The following is a 23,451-nucleotide window of genomic DNA, read 5'->3' on the forward strand; positions in this document are numbered from 1 at the left end:
TCAATTCAATAAATCTTTATTGAGCTCCCACAGGGTGCATGAATTTAGGGTCTTTAATTTACATAAGTAGAAAAGTGTTACTTTAGCCCCTTAAAAAAAAGCCAATCACAACTTCTGTATATATTTCAAGTGAATCATTTAATGTGAGTGAGGCTCAGTTTGATATTACCATAAGTATTAATAGAAGAAAATGGGAAAGTATAAACATTTTTCCTGTTACCAAAAAAAAGGTTTGATGCCAGGATAAACTAGCCTGTTGGTCTAACAACAGCTGATCAAAAAGGCTAGAGAATCTGGAAGTAAAAAATGTACTTGGAAGCACTGTCCATTGAGGGCTCATTCCCCTGAGGACAGCAAATGTTGAAAGAATTAACTGGCTCAAAAATTATATTGAGAGGTCAAGAAGAAGAGTTAGTCACAGCTTTGGAAAATATTCTGAGAACAGATGACACTAAATGTAGCTAGATTAATTCTGAACTTTCCCTGGAGTTGTAATAGCACTCTGAGCTAACCAAAGGGGCTATAAACTCATGCTCCTTTGAATAGAGTGGTTTTAAATGATAGATTCTCCAGTGCACCAACTGTATTTTCAAGTAAAATTCTAGTATTTGTACCTAGCAATACAGAAGAAAAGCAGCAGGGAGAAAGTGTCAAGTATATAGGACATAAAAGGATTTGGCAGCTCTAGAATTCCCAGTTTGAGTCTTTTTCATCAGGAAAATCACATTGTGGCTCAGTCCAAGGTGATGCTGGAGGCAGTGCTGTTGATGGCTTGTGATAAGCAGGAGGCAGCAGTGAAAGCATTGAATCCTGGCTCTCTTCTTTCATCTGTTAAAGAAACTCAAAATAAGGCTGTTGGTACATAATTTCAATACATTAGTTTCGTTAGCAATAAATAACTTTTAAAGAAATCATTAAAAGTTTTTAGGTATTTTCACTAAAAATACCTTTGACTCTGGTCATCTGAAAACAGAAAGAAGTGACAGGCAAATAAACTGATTTTTATCAGAACTGTTCTGCCCTTAAATCATTTCTAGACAATATAGAAAAAAATAAAATGTCTCTAAATTAATCAAAATACCAACTGAGGATATAGTCACATACGATGTTATTCTGTTTGTTTTTATTCATTTTGCAGAATGGATATACTTTAGAAAGTCTGTAACTGAACCACCAAAATGTTTTCCTGATTTTAACTTTATTTTGTAAGAAAGTTATTGTTAAGAATCTTGGCAACCAAACTGTCCCATAAGACAATAAATAAAATGACTTTTTAATAGCATTTAAAAACATCTAGACAGAAAAAAGATCAGCTTACCTGTTTGAAGAAAACATGGGACAATAAACTGCTTGCTGATGGCCTAAACATTTTTTAAAGTTACAAAAAAATAGAACCTCATATTAGAATGTAGATTTTTAGATGTAAAAATACATTAGAAATTAGGTTTAGAGCTATAAAACACAATACTAAAAAATTAAAATAATGTATGTCAGAAGCCCAATTCTTAGCTTCCTTGACTAATGAAAAGAATTCATTCTAGAGATATCCTTCAATTAATCCATAACTAAACATTTACAGGGCACTTACTATTTATAAGGAGCTTATGCTAGGCATTAAGAAGCTAAAAACCAATAAGACACACACTTTATTTCCAAAATATTAATAATATATAGTTATCTATAATAATTTATATTATTACACTAGCAGCAACTAATACTTTTGTACTGCTTGGAAATTTCTAAAATGTCTTAACATAAATGCAGTAATTAATGTCCAGAAAGATTAACTGATTTTTACAAGGTAACTTGGTTAGGAAATGAAATAGCTAAAACTAGAGCCAAGTTTTCTGACTTTGAGTCCTGTATTCTTTCTTCTTGCTCACCACATCTATTTGTTTTTAGCACTGATATTGTCTAGATTAGACTATAATTTTTTGATCAAAAGACTGATTAAAGATTTGAATTTAGCAGGAAGGGACACAACGGTTCTATAAAAAATAAAAGATGTGTGTTTTATCTTATTTAGAAAATATTACCTTTTCTCTGGATCTTGTTGCAAACAGAGCTGCACCAAGCTAAAGAAGGCAGGGGAAAAAGTTTTTGAGGATGGTGTCTGCAACCTGTCACTATTTACTGTGCGAGTTCCACTGGAGACAAGTACACTTTCTCCAATCCCAGAGTCTACACCTGATCGGGAATTCTTCATTCTGGATTCTGACTGAGGGAAAATACTGATATCCAATGGGGTATAAGGAGGACCTTTCAGTTTCTGTAACAGCATCTAAAAGAAAGAAAAATTTCCTTCAACCCTTTTCCAGGCAAAATATTAAAACAACAACAATAAAGATCCTAAGTCTATAGCAAGGATGTTGATCAGATATTATCTAGAATATAAGGGATCATATGGAAGGAAGATAGTTCTGGGATTTTAGCAGAATTTACCTGAGTCCTATGCATGTCCTGGAAAGGTACCTGCCCACTGGCCAATTCACATGCTGTAATGCCAACACTGTAAATATCTGACTTTACGTTATATCCGTGTAAATCCTGTAGAACAATGAATTTGAAGTCCTTTAGTGTAAATAACTTAAAAAGTTATATACAAGTGCTTATTTTGATAAAGGATGGTAAATAATAATGGAAAAAAACTCATAAGTGAGAAATCAAGCTATACCTAATATATGGTACACATTTTTAAATTCCTTACATAATAATTTTGACAAAGAGAAAAGAAGTCTTTCAGTAGTAGTCCATTCACCAATCCAAATATAAGGTCACAACCGTCCTTTAGTCAAGCTTACAAGACACTTGAGATGCACAGACAATCCAATTCAACAGCCACACCTGACCTGTCTCAGTAGTTCTGGACTCAGCCACGGCTGCACTGATGTGCTGAACTGTGGGAAGTCATACACAGCCCTATGCCTCTGTCCGTGCTTAACCAAACTATGCAGATGGGACAGGCCAGAGAGGGTCACTAGGCCATCACCAGAAATGAGGATATGGCTGGCTTTAAAACTCCTAGAACAAAAAGAAACAACCCTAAATACTAGGAAATTGGCCAATGAAGAAAGAATAAAAATCTGGTCAGAACACATCCATGTATTCTCTTGGAAATTAAATACTCTTTAAAAATAGCAGCACACTGCTATGAATATACAGCAAATGCTCAGGGAATTAAGAAATCCTTTCAGCTACTCAATATAGCATTAGGAAAAGATATAACTGACAGCCACATGTTTGGAAGTGATAATATTTTTTGCAAACTTGGAATGGAATCAAATTATTAATTTTATTCTTTAAGGATGCTATTGCTCAAGAAGTCGTCTAAAAAAAATCAATTAGCAAATATTTAAAGCATAAAGTTGTAATTTAAAGTTAAATGCAATATTATCCAAAAAAAAGATAGCCTTTTGTGGTATTAACACTATTTATAAAGATATGTCTCATAAAAATTTCCTTTGTCAAATAAACTATAAAAGAGCCTTGTTTTCCATCCAAAGCACTGGATTTGGAAACTAACAGAGTTTCTAATAGACTAATTAGAGTAGGATGACCAATAAATAGTCTGGCAAAAACCTGGATTAATCATAATACAGTCTGTTAGAAATCAACAGTTAACCATAATGCTGTTAAAAAACAACAAATAGTAAAAAAAAAAAAAGCTTTAAGGAGACTGAAACAAAAATAAAAAACAAGCTTATGTAAAAGTAACTTAGTTAAAAAGGAAAACAAACTGCCAGTGTATCTTAGAACAGCACTGTTTTTAATATTCAGCCAATTCTGCATTTACAGTTTGGTAACAAGAGAATTGATATTTAATAGGATAACCTCAAGGTGCTGCAAAATATTTAAGAAAACAAAGAAAGGTTTAGTTACAATTTGTACATGATGTATTGTAACTACAACTTAAAGATAAAAAACAGACAAAGGAGCTATTTGCTTAAGGAAAAACAGAGCTAAAGAGCATCCCAACTCTCTACAGCTGACATCCCTCATTAGATTGAGACTTGAGCTCCATGAGGGCAGGTGCTCCACTCCAGCACTGAGCACAACACTAGACAGAGAACTTGGTCTGAACATTGTGGTGTATGAACACAAAATGTAAACATCAACAGGAACTATTGGTCCCTTCCTCTCTCAGTTTTCATTTACAAGTTTCCTATCCCTCCTCTCTCATACGCAACTGCTCCACTCTTCCTAAAATCTCCCTAAAAAATTTCTTCCACTAAAATTCTTTCATTTTGCAAAATACAAATAAGTAATTACCTGTGAATACAGCCATTTTGGTGCAAATAGTTCAACCCTCTCACTGCTCCAAAGAGAATGTTTCTTATTAAAGTTTCATTCATTCCTTCGGGAAAGTAAGTCCTCAAGAGTTGACTTGCTGAACCTGAAAGAAACCCCTGAAATCTTTAAATGAACACTGAAAGTGATTTTAATTCTAGCTATGTTTTTTTCCTTAATGATATTTTATTTACTGATTGAATTTAGAGAGAGAGTAAGGGAGAGAAAGAGAGAAACATCGATTTGTTGTTCCACTTATCTATGCATTCATTGGTTGCTTCTTGTATATTCCCTGACCAGGAATCGAACCTGCAACCTTGGCATACAGTGACAATGCTCTAATCAAGGAGCAACCTGGCCAGAGCCTAACTATTCTTTGAATGTTCTTTTCAATCATAAATACACACACACACACACACACACACACACACCCTTGTTACATTTTAGAGTCTAATCATTTTCCTATGCAAAGGTACTTATCCTTCAAGAATATTTAAAAAGACTTTCCTAATGACACTCCAGAGATCAGAAAAGAGAATTAGCAATTTCCAGTATACTGAAAAAAATACATACTCTGTGTGTCTGTCTGTCTGTCTGTCTGTCTATCTATCTATCTATCTATCTATAAATCTATCTATAAATCTATCTATCTATCTATCTATCTATCTATCTATCTATCTATCTATCTATCTATAAATCCAGAGACAATTCACAAAAGCTGTCCTAAAACTCAAAGTTCTAGAATCCATTCTTCTATTTAGTCAACACATTTACTGAACACTACCTTGTGCTAAGTACTGTATGAGCACTTGGGTACTCTAAATGATAAATACATACATAATCCTGCCCTCGAAGCTGCAATCCAGTGAGGGAGTCAGGTTACACACACCGACGTTTATAATAGAATGAAATAAGTTTACCATGTAGAGAAACAGGGATGGGGATAATGTGCGCAATCAGAACTATTACTTCTGCCTGAAGAATAATGGTGGCTCTCCATTGAGAGAGGAAGGAAACTGAAGAGAAGAGACAGTATGTTCAAAAGCATGGGTTTCTTGGAGGAGCAGTGGTGGTTCACTGATCATCAGACCTACTTTTTTTCTGACTAAAATTCAACATGAACCAGAAATAGAAATATAACATGAAATTTAGAATTGGCCATCAGATTTATAAATTAAAAGTGGTTAATCATAAATCTAAGATCCCACTCATCCTTATAATTATAGCATCCAGCCTATGAGTTATTTTACCTAGAACGAGTTTTCTTACCATAGGCCATAAATGGAGAAATAACCCAAAGCCAGCTGCCAACAGTGAAAACAGTCCAATAAGTTGTAATATTGGGATGCCGGAAAAAGTGGGATAGAATCACAGCTTTCTAGGAAAAACACAAGAGAGAAGACATTTAAAAACAACCCTTATCCCTTATGATGAAAACAAGAGCAGTAGTGGCAGCTAATACTCAGTAAAACTTGTTAGTACTAACCACTGTTCTTGGTGCTGTCATTTCTTTAAATCTCACAACCACTACACAATGTGATATTATGAATCTCATTTTACAGAAGAGGGTACTTATAAATAAGTTAGAAAACTAGTCCAAGAGCACATAATTAATAAAAGAAGAGAATGGGATGTTAACTCAGTCTAACTCTAGAGGTCATACTCTTTAACAATACTATGTTCTTAGTATAGAAACATTAAAAAATATACATAAATAGCTGGGTGGCTCAGTTGCTTGGGGAATTGTTCATAACACCAAACAGTTGTGGGCTTGATTCGGGTCAGGGCACATACCTAAGTTTCAGGTTCAATCCCTGGTCGGGGAGCGTATGGGAGGCAACCAATCTATGTTTCTCTTTCTCTCCCTTCCTCTCTCTCTCTCAAAATCAATAAAAACATATTCTCAGGTGAAGATTAAAAAATACATAAATATATAAAGATAAAAATAACTGCTAACATGAAATCACAGAGAAAACCACTATTAACATTTTGGTGTAATTTCTTCCAACCTTTTTTTCTGTGCAATACACATGTGCACATTTTGAGAGCGTGTTTGGAGACTCTAGCAGGGGAGCGCAGCTACTTGTATACCCTTGACCGAGGACCAGTCCTCTCCTCTGGGGGAAAGGTCGTCCTCTTCGACAGAGCATGGAGCATGCAGCTTCAGGAGGGACGCACATGGATTGGTGAAAGAGGGGGGGACACATGCGTAGCCAGCCAGATTAGCCAAATCAACCCTGGTGATCAATGGGGTGACAGATGTTGCAGCCAGATCACCCTCACATCCCATATAAACATTTTTAAAATGAAGACAATATTAAAACAAAATCCTTACCCTCTTTATATGAAAAATGATTAGTGACAATTAAAATGGCATTATAATATTCGTGAAAGGTGACTCTGTTAAAATTAATTTAGAAGTTAATTTTACTGGATGGAAAGAAAACTGTTTTCTTTTGGACTGACTAGACGTACTATAATCTCCAGATCAGCATTTCAAATATGATATTCATTTGAAGGAATTTATACTAATTACCAAAGTTTGAATATATTTGTTCTTTCATGGATCTGGCTTCCAAGTATTCTTTTCAAATCTGTAATTACATGTTTATTAGAAGAAAGAAATCTACCTTTCTCTAACAGAAAGAACTATTAATTTGGGGGGAAAATTTCTTAATGATGTAACTCCTCAAATATCCAGTACTTTAAATGTATTATTTTTCATATTGTTACCTGCAAAGCTTTCAGGCGTTCTTCAGTGCAGTTTTCCAGATTTGTGATTTTTATAGTCACCAGTGTTCCTGTCGGAGTGTGCCGTGCAAGGTGGACTGAAGTCAAGTTGTCAAATCCTCTTCCTATAATTAGACGTAAAACTTGTGTTAGCAACCAAAGAAGAAAAAACTGGATTATCTGAACTTCATCAAAATTAAAAACTTTAGCTCTTCAAGAAAACACTTAAGAAAATGAAAAGGCAAACCAATGATTGAAAGTATTAATAATACTTATAACTAACATTTACATCCAGAGTATATCTTACAACTCTATAATAATATAACAAAAACTCAATTAAAAAATAGGCAGACAATTAATAGATAATCCATAAAAGAAGATATAGGAATGACCAATGAGCACATAAAAAGATGTTCAAGACAGAGAAATGCAAATTAAAACCACAACAATATACTATTACGTACCTATTATAATGGCTAATATTGTGACTTGATAAACACAAATTGTGACATATTCAAACAGTGGAATGCTATTCAGTGATCCCCTACACCCACTTCCAGTCCCTGGCAACATCGAATATAATTTTTGTCATATAAATGGTATTATAAAGGATGTAGTCTTTTGTGTCTGGCTTCTTTTGCTTAGCAGATCACTTTGGAGATCCATATTGTATGCTTCAGTAGTTATTTCTTTTTATTATTGAATAATAAGTCATCCTATGAATATACCACAATTTATCCATTTATAAGCTGATAGATAATTTCTGTTGTTTTCAGTTTTTGGAGACTCAAAATCAAGCTGTCAAAAACATTCTTTAAGTAGATGTGTTTTCATTTGGCAAATACCTGCAACTGCAATTGCTGGGTAATACATGTTTAACCTTATAAGAAACTGCCAAACTCTTTTTGAAAGTGGCTGAACTATTTTGTGTTCCCAAAAGCAACGTGTAAGAGCTGCAGTTGTGTGATATACTCACCAGTGTTTGATGTCAGTTTTTAAAATGTAAAATACCTACAGTGGCACCTATTAATATGCACTTAACAGTTTCCCTTCCTCCACAATCAACAAATTCTGCCACTTTTACCTTTATTTTTTAAATATGTTTTTATTGATTGTTTTTAAAGAGGGAGAAAGATCGAAGAGATAGAAAAATCGATGTGAGAGAAACACTGATTCTGGGGATGGAGCCCAAAATCTGGGCCTGTATCCTAACTGGGACTCGAACTGGGACCTCTCAGTCCATGGGATGATGCTCAATCCACTGAGCCACACTGGCCAGGTGCCACTTTTATCTTTAAAAACACCTCAATCTCAAATTCATCTCATCCTCTACAGTGAATTTTAAAAAAGCTATCTTACGAGTTCATCTTCCCAAAGAGAATGTGAACTCCTCAGGTGTTTTAAATGGCTTTACATCCCTAGCATCTAACATAGTACTTGTAGTGCTTAGCAATGTTTCTGAATATTCAGAGCAAATGTTTCACATGTATAATCTATAAATAATAACCCATCCTGTTCCCAATTTAACTGAGATAGGTTTCTACCACAGATGGGATTTTAGGTAAGTTTTTAAGTTAAAGTAATTTGGTTAAAGGACTATGGCTAAAAAGATCTTTTTGTCATCAATTTCATTTCTAACAATTATGTAAAATTCATGATTATTACCTATTTCCACTTGGAGTTCATAGTGAGAAACATTGGTAGAACAGATCACTTCACTGGGTCTAGTAGACGGAGACAACCAGGGAAGAGTTGGTTTATCAACCTGCATTATTTTAGAAAGATGAAAACAAAATAGGTATGAACATTTTTAGTTCCTCCATTTGGTCCCCTACCCCAATATAAAATACAAATATTTTCTTTTCTTTTTTTAAAATATGTTTTTATTTATTTTTTTAGAGAGAGAGGAAGGAAGAGAGAGAGAGAAACATTGACTGGCTGCCTCCTGCACCCCCCTACTGGGGATCGAGCCCGCAACCAGGGACATGTGCCCTGACTGGGAATCAAACTGGGATCTCTCAGTCTATGGAACAATGCTCAATCCACTAAGCCACACTAAGTGGACCAGATATTGTATTTTTAAACACACAAGTGCTCATGAGGAAGGCACACTGAAAGATGACTTAAGACACTGGTATAATATCTAAAAAAGAATTTACAATAGCTAACAATTGATGCTAGTTAGAAAGCTATCAGTCTGTAAAGGAAGAGAAGGCAGAAAAAAACAGATTTATAGGTGGTGAAGAATACTTTCCAGCACAATTTCTGGTAAACATTTTTAGGAGTTGCTAAGAATGGTTTAATTTTTCAAGGTAGGTAATAAATAAACATATCAAAGGAAGAGATGCAGGGACTTGTGAGGAATTATTATACGCTTGTGCTATTGCTTCAAGTGATCGTAAGTTTTATCTATTACACATACAGGTATATGCTCAGCTAGTGGAAGTGTTAATAGTCAAGGAATAATTTCCACACTCTAGTCTACTAAAATTACTGATGATGTTTTTCACAAGATGAAATGAATGAAAAGGGAGATGAGGAGAAAAATAATAAATGTCAAGAAATAGAATAGAGTACAGACCTCCTGAGTTAATGACCATGAACCAATATGGGGTGTCTCACAGGGTCCTTTTGAGTCAGAGTTTGATGTTAGCACCAATTCCAGCAGCAGTGAAACATGCATGTAGGACAAAGAGGAAGCCAACACCACTGGTGTCATATGATAGCCGTGGGGCTCTCCCAAAGAACACCAGTACTCCAAAAGACACTTGAGAGCCTTACAGGCACCAGCAGGTGGCCAGAATCTTATTACTGCTTCCAAGGTAAAGAGAAGGAAGAAGGGGGTTAGAAATGATATTACTATGTGCTAGGAATTGTGCTAACTTTTTCTGTTCCCTAATGTTTTAAGAGAGCAGAAAAATAAGCTCATGGCTAAAGATGAATAAAAGTGAATACTGTTAAAGAGAGACGAAAGATTGTAAAAAGAAATTCTACTGTACAATTGGAAATAATCCCAATAGAAAAAAAAAAGAGAAGAGAAATCTAAATAAATTAATTTCTTTAGGACAGGCAGTCTTCAAATAAACTGAGATTCAAAGGAGACCTGTGAGATAGAAAGAAGAGCATATAACAATTTTTTTAAAAATTCAGTGGCAACCTATAAGCCTGACAGGGAGGCTAGAGCACAGAATGAATTGAGGCTTACAGTTCACTGCCTGAAAAAAATGGCATAAGGTTACCAGATGATGGACTGAAGTCAGACTGATCAACCTGTACTTTCCGTCCATCTTCTCCATTAGGGAAATAGTTTTCTTTAAACTAGAAGGGACACATATATTGTAAATAACTAGCCAAAGCCCAAAACAGGTTGTTTTAAACAGGTTCAAACCTCCAGACCAAGGACAATTAAATCTAGGATATTAAGTCTGCAGACATAGTAGAACCTGGACAAGAAACTAGAATGGAAATAGTCAAACACTGATCCAATTTTCAAAAAAGGAAGAAAACCACAAAGGGGCAAACTTGCTTCAGTTACCCAGTCAAGCCTGATAACAAATTACTAGATAGATGAATTATGAACACTTACAAAAACAACATGGTAATCACAAAATAACACAGGTTTACTAAGAGCAAATCACCCCAAACTAATATCTCTTTTTGATTTGATGATTAGCTAGAGAATTAGAAAGCAAACAATCAAAGCCTTGAAGAGATATCTGTATACCCATGTTCACAGTAGCATATTCACAACAGCTACAACATGGGAGCAACCAGTGTGCGTCCACGGATGGATGTAAAATGTGGTATATACATACAATGGAGTATTACTTAGCCTTAAAAAGTAAGGACATTCTGAAATATTTTGCAACACAAATGAACCTTGAGGACATTATACTAAGTGAAATGTCAGTCACAAAAAAATACAGTATGATTCCACTTATACTAGTTACTAAGAGTTGTCAAGATCATAGACACAAAGTAGAATGGTGGTTACCAGGGGAAGGGGAGGGTGAGTGAAGGGGGAGTTAGTGTTTAACGGGGCTGAGAGTTTCCATTTTACAAGATGAAAAGAGTTATGGAGATGGATAGTGGTGATGGTTGCACAGCATTATTAATGTATTTGATACTACTAAACCATACACACTTAAAAATGATTAAAATGGTAAATTTTGTTACATGTGTTTTTTTTTTGGTATGTGCCCCTAGCGGGAACTGAACCCCGGACTCTCTGGTCCGCAGGCCAATGCTCCAACCGCAGAGCCAAACTGGCCAGGGCTTGTTACATGTATTATAGCACACACACAAAAAGGCAGAACATGTGGAAGCTTCCTGAGTTCTAAGCCTCTTTCTTGGCAACAGCAAGAAGGTAAGAACACTTTACTCTCTGTACACTACCTCCATTTGAAGGGCAGTAGTTGAATAAAAACTAGGATTAAACACTACATCCTATGCACAAAAGGGTAGGTAACTAGAAGTGTTTAGAGTATTAGAGAGTAAAAAAGTGAAATGATTAAAATGAAGACAACTAAAGACAGAATCAGGATAAATGTATAAACAGGATTAAATGAGATTACTTTATTTTGTAGAAAATAAGCCATTTGCAAGGCAGATTCTTTTTTTGTTGTTGTTAATCCTCAACCAAAGATATTTTTCCATTGATTTTTAGATACAGTGAAAGTGGGGAGGGAGAGTGAGAATTAGAGAGAGAGAAACATTGATGTGAGAGACACACATTGATTGGTTGCCTCCTGCATGGGCCTGGGATTGAACCTGCAACCCAGGTATGTGCCCTTGACCAGAAATCGAACCCATGACCCTTTGGCCTGTGGGCCAACACTCTAACCACTTAGCCAAACTGGCCAGGGCAGGCAGGTTCTATTTTATAGTGAGATATTCAGAGAAACATTTATCCCCAAGCATTTTTCTTTAAATATTATTTACATTAGGCATTGTCCAGGAGAGATAAAGATGAAAATGACAGGATACCTATATTATGGGGATTCTTAGAGACATATAGTATGCATTTCTATAGTTGGAGAGACGTATACATCAATTATTGTGAGACACTAGAGTAAATGCCATTTTATGGGAATGTCTAAGATATGTAGGAGCATAATGAAATAAAAGGTACAAGAGGAAAAGCTTCAGGGATATGATAGTTGAGCCAACTCTTTAAGAATGTGGAGACATTTTAGAGGTAGAAAAGGGAGAAAGGTATTTCAAACAGAAAAAAAAGAGTATGTGCTAAGACTCAGTAGCAAGAAATGAAACTCAAAAATTAAAGATATTCCATACCACTAAGAGTCCTCATACCATGCTAAGACGTTTAGGCCTTCCCCTTCACCCACCTGGAAAACCTCTATTAATGTCCTAAAACTCTTAATAATATCTCCTGTCCTTGACTCATTAACTGATTCTCCCTCTTGTGGATACTACGGTGTATGGCCAGATTTGCTTTCAGAATGGAGGTGCAAATCTCCCCAACTACTAGGACAACGAAGTCTTATACAGGGGATTGCCCTCTTCAGAAAGAAGCTGCCCTACTCAAGTTTACGCCACTTCCCTGGGGTCAGCTTGTATCCAAGACTGATGGATACAGAAGTATAAATGCTCAGAGCCCTTGCACAACAAAGACAATTAGGTGAGCCATGCCAGCACCAGAGATATTCACTGGAATGGCTTAAGGCCTCTCTTCAAATAACTTGGGTACAACCAACACTGCCTCCTCCATCTCTTACAAGTGTTGGTATAGTAAGAACTTCCCAGTAAACTTCTCACATGAACAATAAAAGTTTAGGCTTTATCCCATAGGCTTTCAGAAAGCAATGAAAAGTTTTAAAGCTGAAAAGTAACACGAGCAGGCCTGTATTGGTAACAGTGTTAAATAATGATCTGAGTGGTGAGAGGAAGTTATATGCATGTCTAGGAAACTAGGGGTAATGAGTCTACCTGCAACAGCCTAGGTGAGAGATGAGACTTCAGTAGCAGTAGTGATCAGGTGAAGGAGGGCATGGACTCAAGGGTATTTCAGATACAGATTCAAAAGACTTGGTATATAACTAGATATGGGAGCAAAGGTAGAGGCAGTGTGACAATAATTCCCCAGTTTCTAGTTAGGATGACTTAGTAGATTGGTTTTCATTAGCCAAAGCAGGAAACACAATGTGTTGATGAAGTCTGAGAGAAGACTGAGGTTTTGTTTTTAATCTTTTTTTTTCTTCATTGATTTTAGAGAGAGAGGAAAGGAGGGGGAGAGAGAGCTAGAAACATTGATGAGAGAGAACAATTGGCCACCTCCTGCATGTCTGCCACTGGGGATGTGGCCCACAATCTGGGCATGTGCCTTGACTAGGAATCGAATTGGTTACCTCTTGGTGCATGGGTTGATGCTCAACCACTGAGCCACATCGGCCAGGCAAGATTATGGTTTTACTCAAACTGCATAAAGATGTCTTTGAAAACCCTAATCTGATGTAGTCTATATACACACCTGGTGCCCAAGAAAGTACTAGGATTGTAGGTAAAAATGTGAAAATCACCAGTTCTGCTTGAGGCCAGGGTCCCCTATTGACCTGAAGGAAAACCTGGGGTAGCTCCAGGATAATCTGAAATCTAAGCAACTGGAGCCAAAGAATAGGTGAGACTGCTCAAGGAGAGATGGTATAGGCAGAAGAGGCCAATTATAGGCTGTAGGAGAATAGCAGGAATAGAGGAAGAAGCAATAGTAAGACACTGTAAATAAGAAGAGAGATAGGAGAACCAGGAGTGAATGGTATTACAGAAGGCAAAAGAGGAATATTAATTGTACTCAATCATTTTCTTACCAAGTTTTGATGGATACTGGTTTCAGACTGTTTTTCAGGTCTGAGTGATTCAACCTGTGTTCGTGAAGTGCAGAAACAATCCTAGAAATTCAGAAATGAATTAAGTCAGTGAAAAATAAGCCAAAAAACAAGCAGGGGTGGCATGTGGATACAAAAAGGTCTGTCTAGTGACTGGGGTGAGGGGCAGAGAGAAAGAGTAGCATGCAGGAATCTGGAATTGAAGCTAGGATTCATGCCATGGAGGTACTCAGTATGGGAGAAAAGGGAGAAGCAGCTACTTGTGCAGAAGACAAATTTCATCTATTATAATTCTACTTTGCACTATCTCTGATCCTTGTCCTCTCTTTGGAGGTCATAGTATCAATTCATTATAATTGTTGTGTTGATATTGAACTCTTCTATCTTCTTTGCAGTTTTCTACTAAATAGTTAGCTAAATATTATTCTGCTGTACCCATTATAATAATTTTTATTTTGATCCTCAGATTTTTTTTCTTATGTGTAGGAACCATTTTAATCCACATTAAACCACAAATTGAGTGTATCTGAAACCGTTTTTGTTTCTTAAGGTGATAAACATGTTTAACTTCAACTCAAAGCAATTTAAGAGATTTAGTTCCATGATCACAATGTACATTTTCCTGCATTTTAACCCATGATCCTATTATCATATATTGCCAATATAGAAATGTAGCACCTATATGTGATTTATCTCATCATCAATTAGTGGGGTGAAGTTGACCTATACTATTTAGGAGGAAGAGACACGTCAAAAGAAAAGAAAAAACAAATTCTATGAAAGAGACTTTGATGATAAATTATTTTCAAGCATTTAATGAGCATTCATTTTTATATGAACATTAAAGTACTAATATCAAATGAGTCTTTATGATAAATCCATCCATTAATACTTTGTAGTTACTTAAAAGTAATCAAACTTCCTTTCTTTTAAAATATGAAAAAAAAAAATGCCAGAATTTCTCACTAATCAAACTAATTATTTTCCCAGTTAGCCTGAATTACTATTTTAAGTTGGATTCCTACACTCTGTAAACCTTATCAATCTTATCGCAATAATTTTATATCCCCAATGTTTTAAGTAAAACTTGCCCTTGAAGAGCAGAAGGTAACAATGTCAAGATAGCTATAGAATCATTTCCTTTACAAAGTTTCCATTGATTTGACTAGGGAGAATACACTTTATAATAACAGTTTTTGAAGCTACTTATTATTGTTGCTCACACTGAAAATAACCAACAGTTAGGTCTTTTATATATTTGATATTTATATATTTTCCACAGTATTTACCATTAATTTTTCAAAATAATAATTAACATCATTGTGCTGAAAAATTATTTAACACAGCATGCCTAAAACTGCTATCACTAGAAGAGGCTTGCTTGCAAGGTTGACCCTTGGGTGGTATCTAGGAATTTAAATTTTGGTAGAGTTCCCACCATCCCCTGATAAGAATGGCTCGCAGTGCCCAAAATGTTTGTGCAAACAGTATGATTTATACTGAACACCTTCTTTTTTTTCTGGGAGTCTGGAATTTGTTACCTGCTAGCAGAAGGTACTTACTTATATAACCAATCCCCAATAAAAACCCTGAGAATGGTCTCTAATAGGCTTCCCTGGTAAACAAAGTTTCACACATGTCACAACTATGGGGGAATTCAGCACATCCTATGTGACTCCACTGATAGGCTTCTTGGAAGTTTGTACCTGGTTTCCTCTGTAATCCATTCCATATACCTTTGCCCTTTGATGATCGTTTTGTATTCTTTTGCTGTAATAAATCTTAGTCGTGAGTATGATTATATGGTAAGTTTTGCAAGTCATCCTAGCAAATCACCAAACCCCGAAGTGGTCTTGGCCAAGGGGAATGGAACTCTGACACAGCTATCAAAATACATTCAAGCATATAAAAAAAAAAAATCTTCCTCTCTAAAAATATGTCCATCACTTTTTTGGATGGAAGAGAAGTTTATTTAAGATATATTGGACAGCCCTGGCCGGTTTGGCTCAGCGGTTAGAGCGTCCGCCTGCGGTCCGGAGAGGCCGGGGTTCAGTTCCCGCTAAGGGCATGTACCTCGGTTGCAGTTTGTCCCCGACCCTGGTTGGTCGTGCGGGTGGCAGCCACTCGATGTGTCCCTTTCACATCGATGTTTCCCTCTCTCTCTCCTCTCTCTCCCTCCCACTCTGTCTGTACAAAAAATGGAAAAATGTCCTCTGATGAGGATTAAAAAAAAAAAAAAAGATATATTGGACAACCCTGGCCGGTTTGGTCTAGTGGTTAGAGAGTCAGCCCTCAGACCGGAAGTCTTGGGTTCGATTCCAGTCAAGGGCAAGTACTTCGGTTGCAGTTCGGTCCCTGGCTCTGATCGGGGTTGTGCGGGAGGCAACCAGTCAACATGTCTCTTTCACATCGATGTTTATCTCTCTCTCTCTCTGTCTCTCTCTCTCTGTCTCTCTCTCCCCTACTCTATCTGAAGATAAAATGGACGACTATCCTTGGATGAGGATTAAAAAACAACAAAAAAGATATATTGGACATATTTTTAAAACTTAAACTAACTGTAATTTATTTGCAAAATAAGAGTTGTGATGTATGTTTTCAGTTTATAGAATACAGAAAATATTTTATAAAAGAACATGGTAAAATTCCATTTCATTATCTTTATACAAAATTTTTAGTGTAAGAAAGTGGTCACTATTAAATGAAGACAGCTAAAATCAGCCAGTATTATAAGACAGAATATATATATATATTTTTTTTACCCTCACCTGAGGACATTTTTCCACTTTTTGTTGAGATAGAGTAGGAGGGGGGGAGAGGAAGAGAGAGAGAGAAACATTGACATGAAAGGGACACATCGAGTGGCTGCCACCTGCACGACCCATCCAGGGCTGGAGGCAAACTGCAACCGAGGTACATGCCCTTAGCAGGAACCGAACCTGGGTCTCTCTGGACCGCAGGCCATCACTCAAACCACGGAGCCAAACTGGCCCAGGCTATATATATATTTTTTATCCTCACCCGAGGACATTTTTTTCCATTTTTTGTTCAGATAGAGTGGGAGGGAGAGAGAGAGAGAGAGAAACATCAATGTGAAAGGGACATATTGAGTGGCTGCCACCTGCATGACCCAACCAGGGCCAGGGACAAGCTGCAACCGAGGTATGTGCCCTTAGTGGGAACTGAACCCAGGTCTCTGGATCGCAGGCTGATGCTCTAACTGCTGAGCCAAACCAGCCAGGGCAAGACAGAATATTTTTAATGACCCCCTCCTAAAAAATGTGAGCATGTTCACTAGCTGCCCAGGTTATAAGAAGAAAAAAAAAATCACAAACTAGTCATATTTTATTCTTAGAACATTTTTAAAAAACATGTTTTTATTGATTTTTAGAGATAGAAGAAGGGAGAAGGACAGAGAAAGAAACATCAATGAGAGAGAAACATCAATTGGCTGCCTCCTGCATGCTCCATACTAGGTATCGGGCCTGAAACCTGGGCATGTGCCCTGACACCTTTTGGTGCATGGAATGATGCTCAATCAACTAAGCCACACCAGCCAGAGCTTAAAAAACATTTTTATATCCACACCGAATCAAATGAATGCTGCTGAATATAACAGCTCATAAAAAATCTACACATTAATCTCTTTTAGGCAGTATAATGAGTTAAAACCATCCAAAATATTTTTCAATGTAATTTTTTATCCATTAGTATAACAGCCAAGTGAAAAGCAGTTAACCCTATAAAGAATCTTAAAAAAAACATTTTACTTCCGCTGCTCCTTTGAAAACATCATTTCTTAACTCTCAGAGAGTAAAACTTGAATGGGGAAGAGTCCTTTATCTTTCTAAGTAAAAACATCAACTTTGTCTCAGTTGCACAAATATCTCACTTAGGAAAAAACATGAATATTTTGAGTCAAAGGATTCTAAATATTTCATCATTGCAGGAAGAATAGTATTTAAAGTAAAATTCTTAATAATGTAAATGAGTATAAATCAGCCATTATCATATTTTATTATTTTTCACAAAATCCATATTTATGGAGTAGATTACTACATCATTTTGTAAAATTTGGAAGCCCTGGGTAACCACACAACCCTCTGAATCTCAGGATCTTTATCTATCAAATGCCCTTTTACATCTCATCCAACTTACAAATTGATATAAAACTGTTAAGTAATCTTTTAGAGAAGGGAGCAATCAACAATGGTTAAATAACCCAGCACTTTTTGTAGGGAATAGGTTTTACTGGAACACACCCACATTCATCTACACATTGCCTATGGTTGCTTCACACTGCAACAACAGAAGGGCAATTTAACAACCATATAGCACACACATACTGTCTGGTTCTTTACAGAACAAGTTTGCCAATCTTGCTATGGAAAATGAAGTAGGTATCTCACCTCAATGTATTTTCCAGATATATAAAGCTCCCCTCTCCTTTTAAGTAGAAAAGCTATACTTTAAACATAAAGTAAATGCATTCTGTATTTTCTATACAAGAAATGATACATTCTCCTAAATTCACAGTTCTGCCTCTTGGACTTGCCAAATGAAGGTGCTGATTGGTAAATATCAGTTTGAGCTCTGGCTCTAATTCTTCACAATCTTGGGCCAAACTCAAAATGAGGATTATACCACCTGCCCTGTCAATCACTCACAATGCTGAAGACTGAAAGAGATAGAACGTATGAACGTTTTCTGTAAACTACAAATCCTCCTACAAATGTACCCATCACTTTTGAAAAGATCGCTGCTTTAATATAATAATTCAAATATTCAAGTATTGTATTCTATATAAGACAAGATGAAAATCCTAAAACAGATACCAATATCTAAAGTATATTAGATATGGATCTAATATTAACAGAAAACAAATTGGTTATCTATATATCATATTACACATTGATCCAAATGTTTTTAGTCTTAAGTCAAGGGGCTTATTTTAAATGTGCTTGCCTTTAGTAAGATGGAAATTTGTAAAAGAGATTTTTGAAAGAGGTAAAGGATAAGGCATAGCTAACTGGATGACAGAGGCATATCCAAGTACAGCATATATAAAAAAAAGTGGGTATGGGTCAAGGGAACAGAATAATGAGAATATCAGAAAGCAAAGGAGAACTCTTTTTTTTTTTAAATCCTCGCTGGAGGATATTTTTCTGTTTATCTTCAGATAGTGGGAGAGGGAGGGAGAGAGGAGGGGGGAGAGAGAGCGAAACATCCACGTGAGAAAGACGCACTGACTGGTTGCCTCCCGCAGCATCCAGACCAGGGCCAGGGATGAACTGCAACCAAGGTACATGCCCTTCACCAAAATTGATCCCGAGACTCTTTGGTCCATGGACTGATGCTCTAACAGCTGAGCCAAACTGGCCAGGGCTAGGAGAACTCTTTTTTGAAGAAACAACAACTCAATGAGAATTTAATTCATTTCTTAAAACAAGAAGTCATTTGGGTCAAAATAACATCTCAGTAAAAAATATCTCATCAAAATATGCCTTTTGTTAGATACATTAACATCTAACTACTCTGATGGCGCAAAATTAGATCCATGTTAACAAAAACTTACCAGAAAAGACATTGAATAGCTTTAGTTCACAGAAAGTTACAAAAATCCATCTATTGCAGAGAAAATTGTTGCTTTATCTTCAAGATGCAGAAATATCCTACTATAAAAAAAAAAGCAAAATAATTAGATTCACATAAAAGTTTCTTGAATAACTAATTGCTATAAACCCACACAATATTTAGGCAGCTATTCTCTGACACAAGGATTAGAGACATTCCTGCAAAGTGTCTTTGAAGAGCATTTCTGTTTACTGTACGCTATTTGGGATCTGACATCACAACAGAAAGGCAGAGTGAAGTTGAAGGGAGGTTCGGGATATTTTCAAAGCTCAATATACCTGCATCTCTCCTTCCCTATCTTTTCTTTTTCTCTTTTTCTTTTTTTGTTAATCCTCACCCAAGGATATTTTTCCATTGACTTTTAGATAGAGTGGAAAGGAGGGAGGAAGGAAGGGTAAGAGAAATATCAACATTAGAGACACATTGATTGGTTGCCTCCACCCATAACCCCAACTGGGGATCAAACCTGCAACCCAGGTACAGGCCCTTGACTGGGAATCAAACCCGAGACCCTTTGGTCCATGGGCCAATGCTCTAACCACTGAGTCAAACCAACCAGGGCTCTTTTCTGTACTATTTATTTATTTATTATATTTTAATCCTCACCCGAGGATATTTTTCCATTTATCTTCAAGTAGAGTGGGAGGGAGGGAGAGAGGAAGAGAGAGAAAGAGAAGGAGAGAGAGAAACATCAAAGTGAGAGGAATACAGGGACTGGATGCCTCCCGCATGACCTGGACCAGGGCTGGGGATGAACCACAACCCAGGGACACGCCCTTGACCACAACCGATCCCGTGACTCATTGGTCCACGGGCTGATCAGCCAGAGTTTCTGTACTTTTTAAAAGAACCCTAAGCAAACAATATAGAAAAACAATGTTGGACCCACTTTTGATATAAGTGGTGCCCCAAGAAGTCCAATGATTCCACTTGTAAGTAAACTTTAAAGCTTTCAAAGCTTCCTGATTAGATTTATTATCTTTTAAATCATTTGGGTTCCCTGACCAGTGAGTTTGGAAAGAATCAGGTTCAGTAACAGACTAAGAATTAATAATATTTTCTTGTTGCCACATATCTAAAAAAAGAGAAAAAAATTTTTAAGTTTTCATGTGAAAATAACATTTTTTTGTAGGCTGAATATTTTTTACCTTATTAATTTTAGTTCCCAATTCTATTCTTGGAATTTATTGACAGATAAGAAAGATACATAGATTATTATGCAAATAATTCCTGTCCACTTTCACTAATAGAGTATTAAGCTCAATAGTTTATGAGGACTGCAACAGATTCAGAGATTTAAAATAGTAACTTCTTCAGATTCAAGGAGCTACAAAAGCACCACCAAAAGTTTCCAGATCTTTCCTAATAGAAAGGGTAGTAATGTTCTAAACTTGCTATTGCCTGGGTGTTTCCTTATACCTAATCAACACTCTTTTCTTTCATATAAATTGTATTTCATTATTTCATTTTAATGAAGTCCTCAAATTTGATAAAAGCATCTGCAAATATCTAAGCAAAATGATAAAAGAAAAGGAAGATCCTGTAAACCATAGATATTATTGAGCGGGACTCAATTTTATTGCTAAGGAAAGACATGAATTTATTCAGGATAGTCACTACAAACCAAAGGTAAAGAATGGGAGGAAGAAGAACCTGAAAGTGTGATTATATTGTCATCTGTCATTTACTGTATCAATTTAAGGTGCTGGAAGTTGCTATATTACAAAAGGAGGAATGCAATGCCTGCCCTGCCCACCTTTCAGGGTGACTAAAATCCAATGAGATACTTCATCTGAAAGTCCCCATAACGACCAAACACTGTATCAATATAAGAGCTTGAGAGGCTGCTCTGAAAGGCACACTCTAATATACCAGTGCAAAATGGTATGGCTCATTTGGATAGTTGGCAATATTTTGATAAGCATGAAAATGTTTGTGCCTTTTGACTCAGTAAAATTCTCACTTCTAGTAATCTATTCTAAGGAAACATGCAAGCATATGAAGAAACCATTATAAACAGAAAGTCATATTGTTACGTGAAACAGCCCAGTATTTCACAGTTGTTAGTAAATGGCCACTATGGATTGGGCACTGTGCTGGGCACTGGGGACCCTCATTGACAGGGTAGATAAGGTCCTGACCACTTGTAACTTATCTTTCCACAAGCAGAAAGGCTAGGAATGTCATGATGAACTGAATTTTCTGGTTATTAGGATTTTGTTTTCTGCCTTTTCCATTTAATATAAATTCTTTCTTAACAAAAAATTTAAACTTCATTACCTTACCCATTTTTCAGAAAAACTCAGAAGAAACAGGCACAATTTGTGAGAACTGTTAGTACTAAAGGGGTTGTCCCCATGGGGTGGTTTAATCCCAGAGATTTTTCCTTAAGATATGCTAGTCGGTTAAGAGATAATTTTACAAGACATTTTGAGGTCAAGGCAGCAGCTGCATCTAGTAAGGGGTGGGGAGTTGTGTGTGTGGAGGGGGGTGATTTGCTGTTATATTTTCTGTACATGCTTTCACTAGGTATGAACATAAATACTGCTTAAAAATTTATATTTTAGAGACCTAATTTCCTAAATGTATTCACAAATACATTAATGTAGTCCCTTGCACCTGTATCTAAAAAGCTAATTAGGATAATGTTTTATAAATAATTTAAATTTGTCCAATAGAATGGTAGTCTAAAGGTTTTAATCTTAAAGGGTGACACTTTATGTGAAAATCAGCTGTTTCTATTTACAGAACTCGGGTTTTGAGTCAATTTAAGCATCCAGCAGTCCATTGTTATAGTTAATACATAAAAACCCTTATTTAACTATTTCCTGAGCTTTAAAATTACTGTAATTTTCAAAGTTATCTTGGGAACCCATAATATCCATAATGTCTGAAAAATTATAGCAACGCACAGCTCAGTAGAATTTTCCAAACTTAGTATCGTGACTCAGGCTTTCAAAAAAACATTTCCTGAACGCTTACTGTGTGCTCTGCGCTGGGTAGGCGCTGTGTCACAAATCCTGATCAAGTTTGAGGAAATAACAAACCCACGAGGGCAAAACACAACATAACAAACCCACGAGGGCAAAACACAACACACTGAACTAAAATACTGAGGACAAAACGAAGCACGGACATTTGCTTTCGTAAGAAGTTCCTTCCTCATCCTGCTTTGGGGATGGGATGGGGGGGCGTGTAGCAAACTCGAAGAAGGTGGCACACAGAGGCCGGGCCAGAGGGTGTCTTCTGTCTGGAAACTTCACCAGGCCCGCGAGCGCGGCTAAAGGTGGGAGCTGGGGGGAGAGCGCGCCGCGGGCAGCTCGGACCCGCGCACCTGGCGCCGCCGACCCCGGCGGGCACCGCCTTCCCGGCACGCAGGTGCCTCTGGCAGCGCGCGGCCAGGGGCTCGGGGCAGAGCCGGAGCTGCGCCGGGGACAGGGGCCGCGCTCCGGACGCGGCGGCGAGTTCTAGCCTCGGGCTTCCCGCGGCGTGCGTAGACCCAGCAGCCTTCCTTCCCGTCCCGGACCGGCCCCTAGACTTTCCCCTCCCGGACCCGGCCTCCCCTCATTACCCTGGAGGTGATCGCAGCCAGGACTCTTCCTCAGGCGGCCAGCGGTGCGGGGCCTGGCGGGCGTGGGAGCCCGGTCCACCCAGGAGCAAGGCAAGCGCACAAAGCCCGCTCCCAGCGCGGGCCGCGGGGCGCAGGAGGCCGGCGCGACCCGGCCTGGGGCGGTCAGCCAAGAACTCTGCCCCAGTCCCAGGCTATCGGTCGGGACGGGATTCGCCCCACCCTGTCACCTGGGCCTCGGCCCCGCCCCCTGCCCCAGGGCCAGGCAGCTAGAGGGCGGGGCCTTCGAGGTTGGGGGCGGGGCAGAGGCGAAGCTGCAACTCGTGAGGAAGAGGCGACGGAGTCGACCGAAAACTACAATTCCCAGCAAGTCGTGGGCTGGTGCCGCAG

General features: G+C 37.5%; 1 protein-coding gene across 4 annotated transcripts; it reads right to left on the reverse strand.

The window, feature by feature from the left end:
- On the reverse strand, positions 1–23,191 carry STRADB (STE20 related adaptor beta). Of its 4 annotated transcripts, none has more exons than XM_036253849.1 (12): positions 23,065–23,191; positions 19,435–19,534; positions 13,842–13,922; positions 8,683–8,782; positions 7,021–7,142; positions 5,557–5,665; positions 4,270–4,393; positions 2,850–3,021; positions 2,443–2,547; positions 2,037–2,281; positions 1,319–1,361; positions 1–852 (listed from the first exon to the last, which is right to left on the reverse strand). In XM_036253849.1, exons 2-12 carry the CDS (start codon positions 19,444–19,446, stop codon positions 832–834), a joined length of 1,134 nt encoding a protein of 377 aa, XP_036109742.1. In that variant the 5' UTR covers positions 19,447–19,534; positions 23,065–23,191; the 3' UTR covers positions 1–831. The 4 variants fall into 4 exon arrangements, with proteins under 4 accessions (XP_036109742.1, XP_036109739.1, XP_036109740.1 ...); XM_036253846.1 differs by having other exon boundaries at positions 1–828; positions 23,065–23,190; XM_036253847.1 differs by having other exon boundaries at positions 1–828; positions 19,435–19,531; positions 23,065–23,083.
- Positions 23,192–23,451: the final 260 nt, after the last annotated feature.

This window comes from Molossus molossus, unplaced genomic scaffold (assembly GCF_014108415.1).
Source record: "Molossus molossus isolate mMolMol1 unplaced genomic scaffold, mMolMol1.p scaffold_m16_p_11, whole genome shotgun sequence".
Lineage (NCBI taxonomy): Eukaryota > Metazoa > Chordata > Mammalia > Chiroptera > Molossidae > Molossus > Molossus molossus.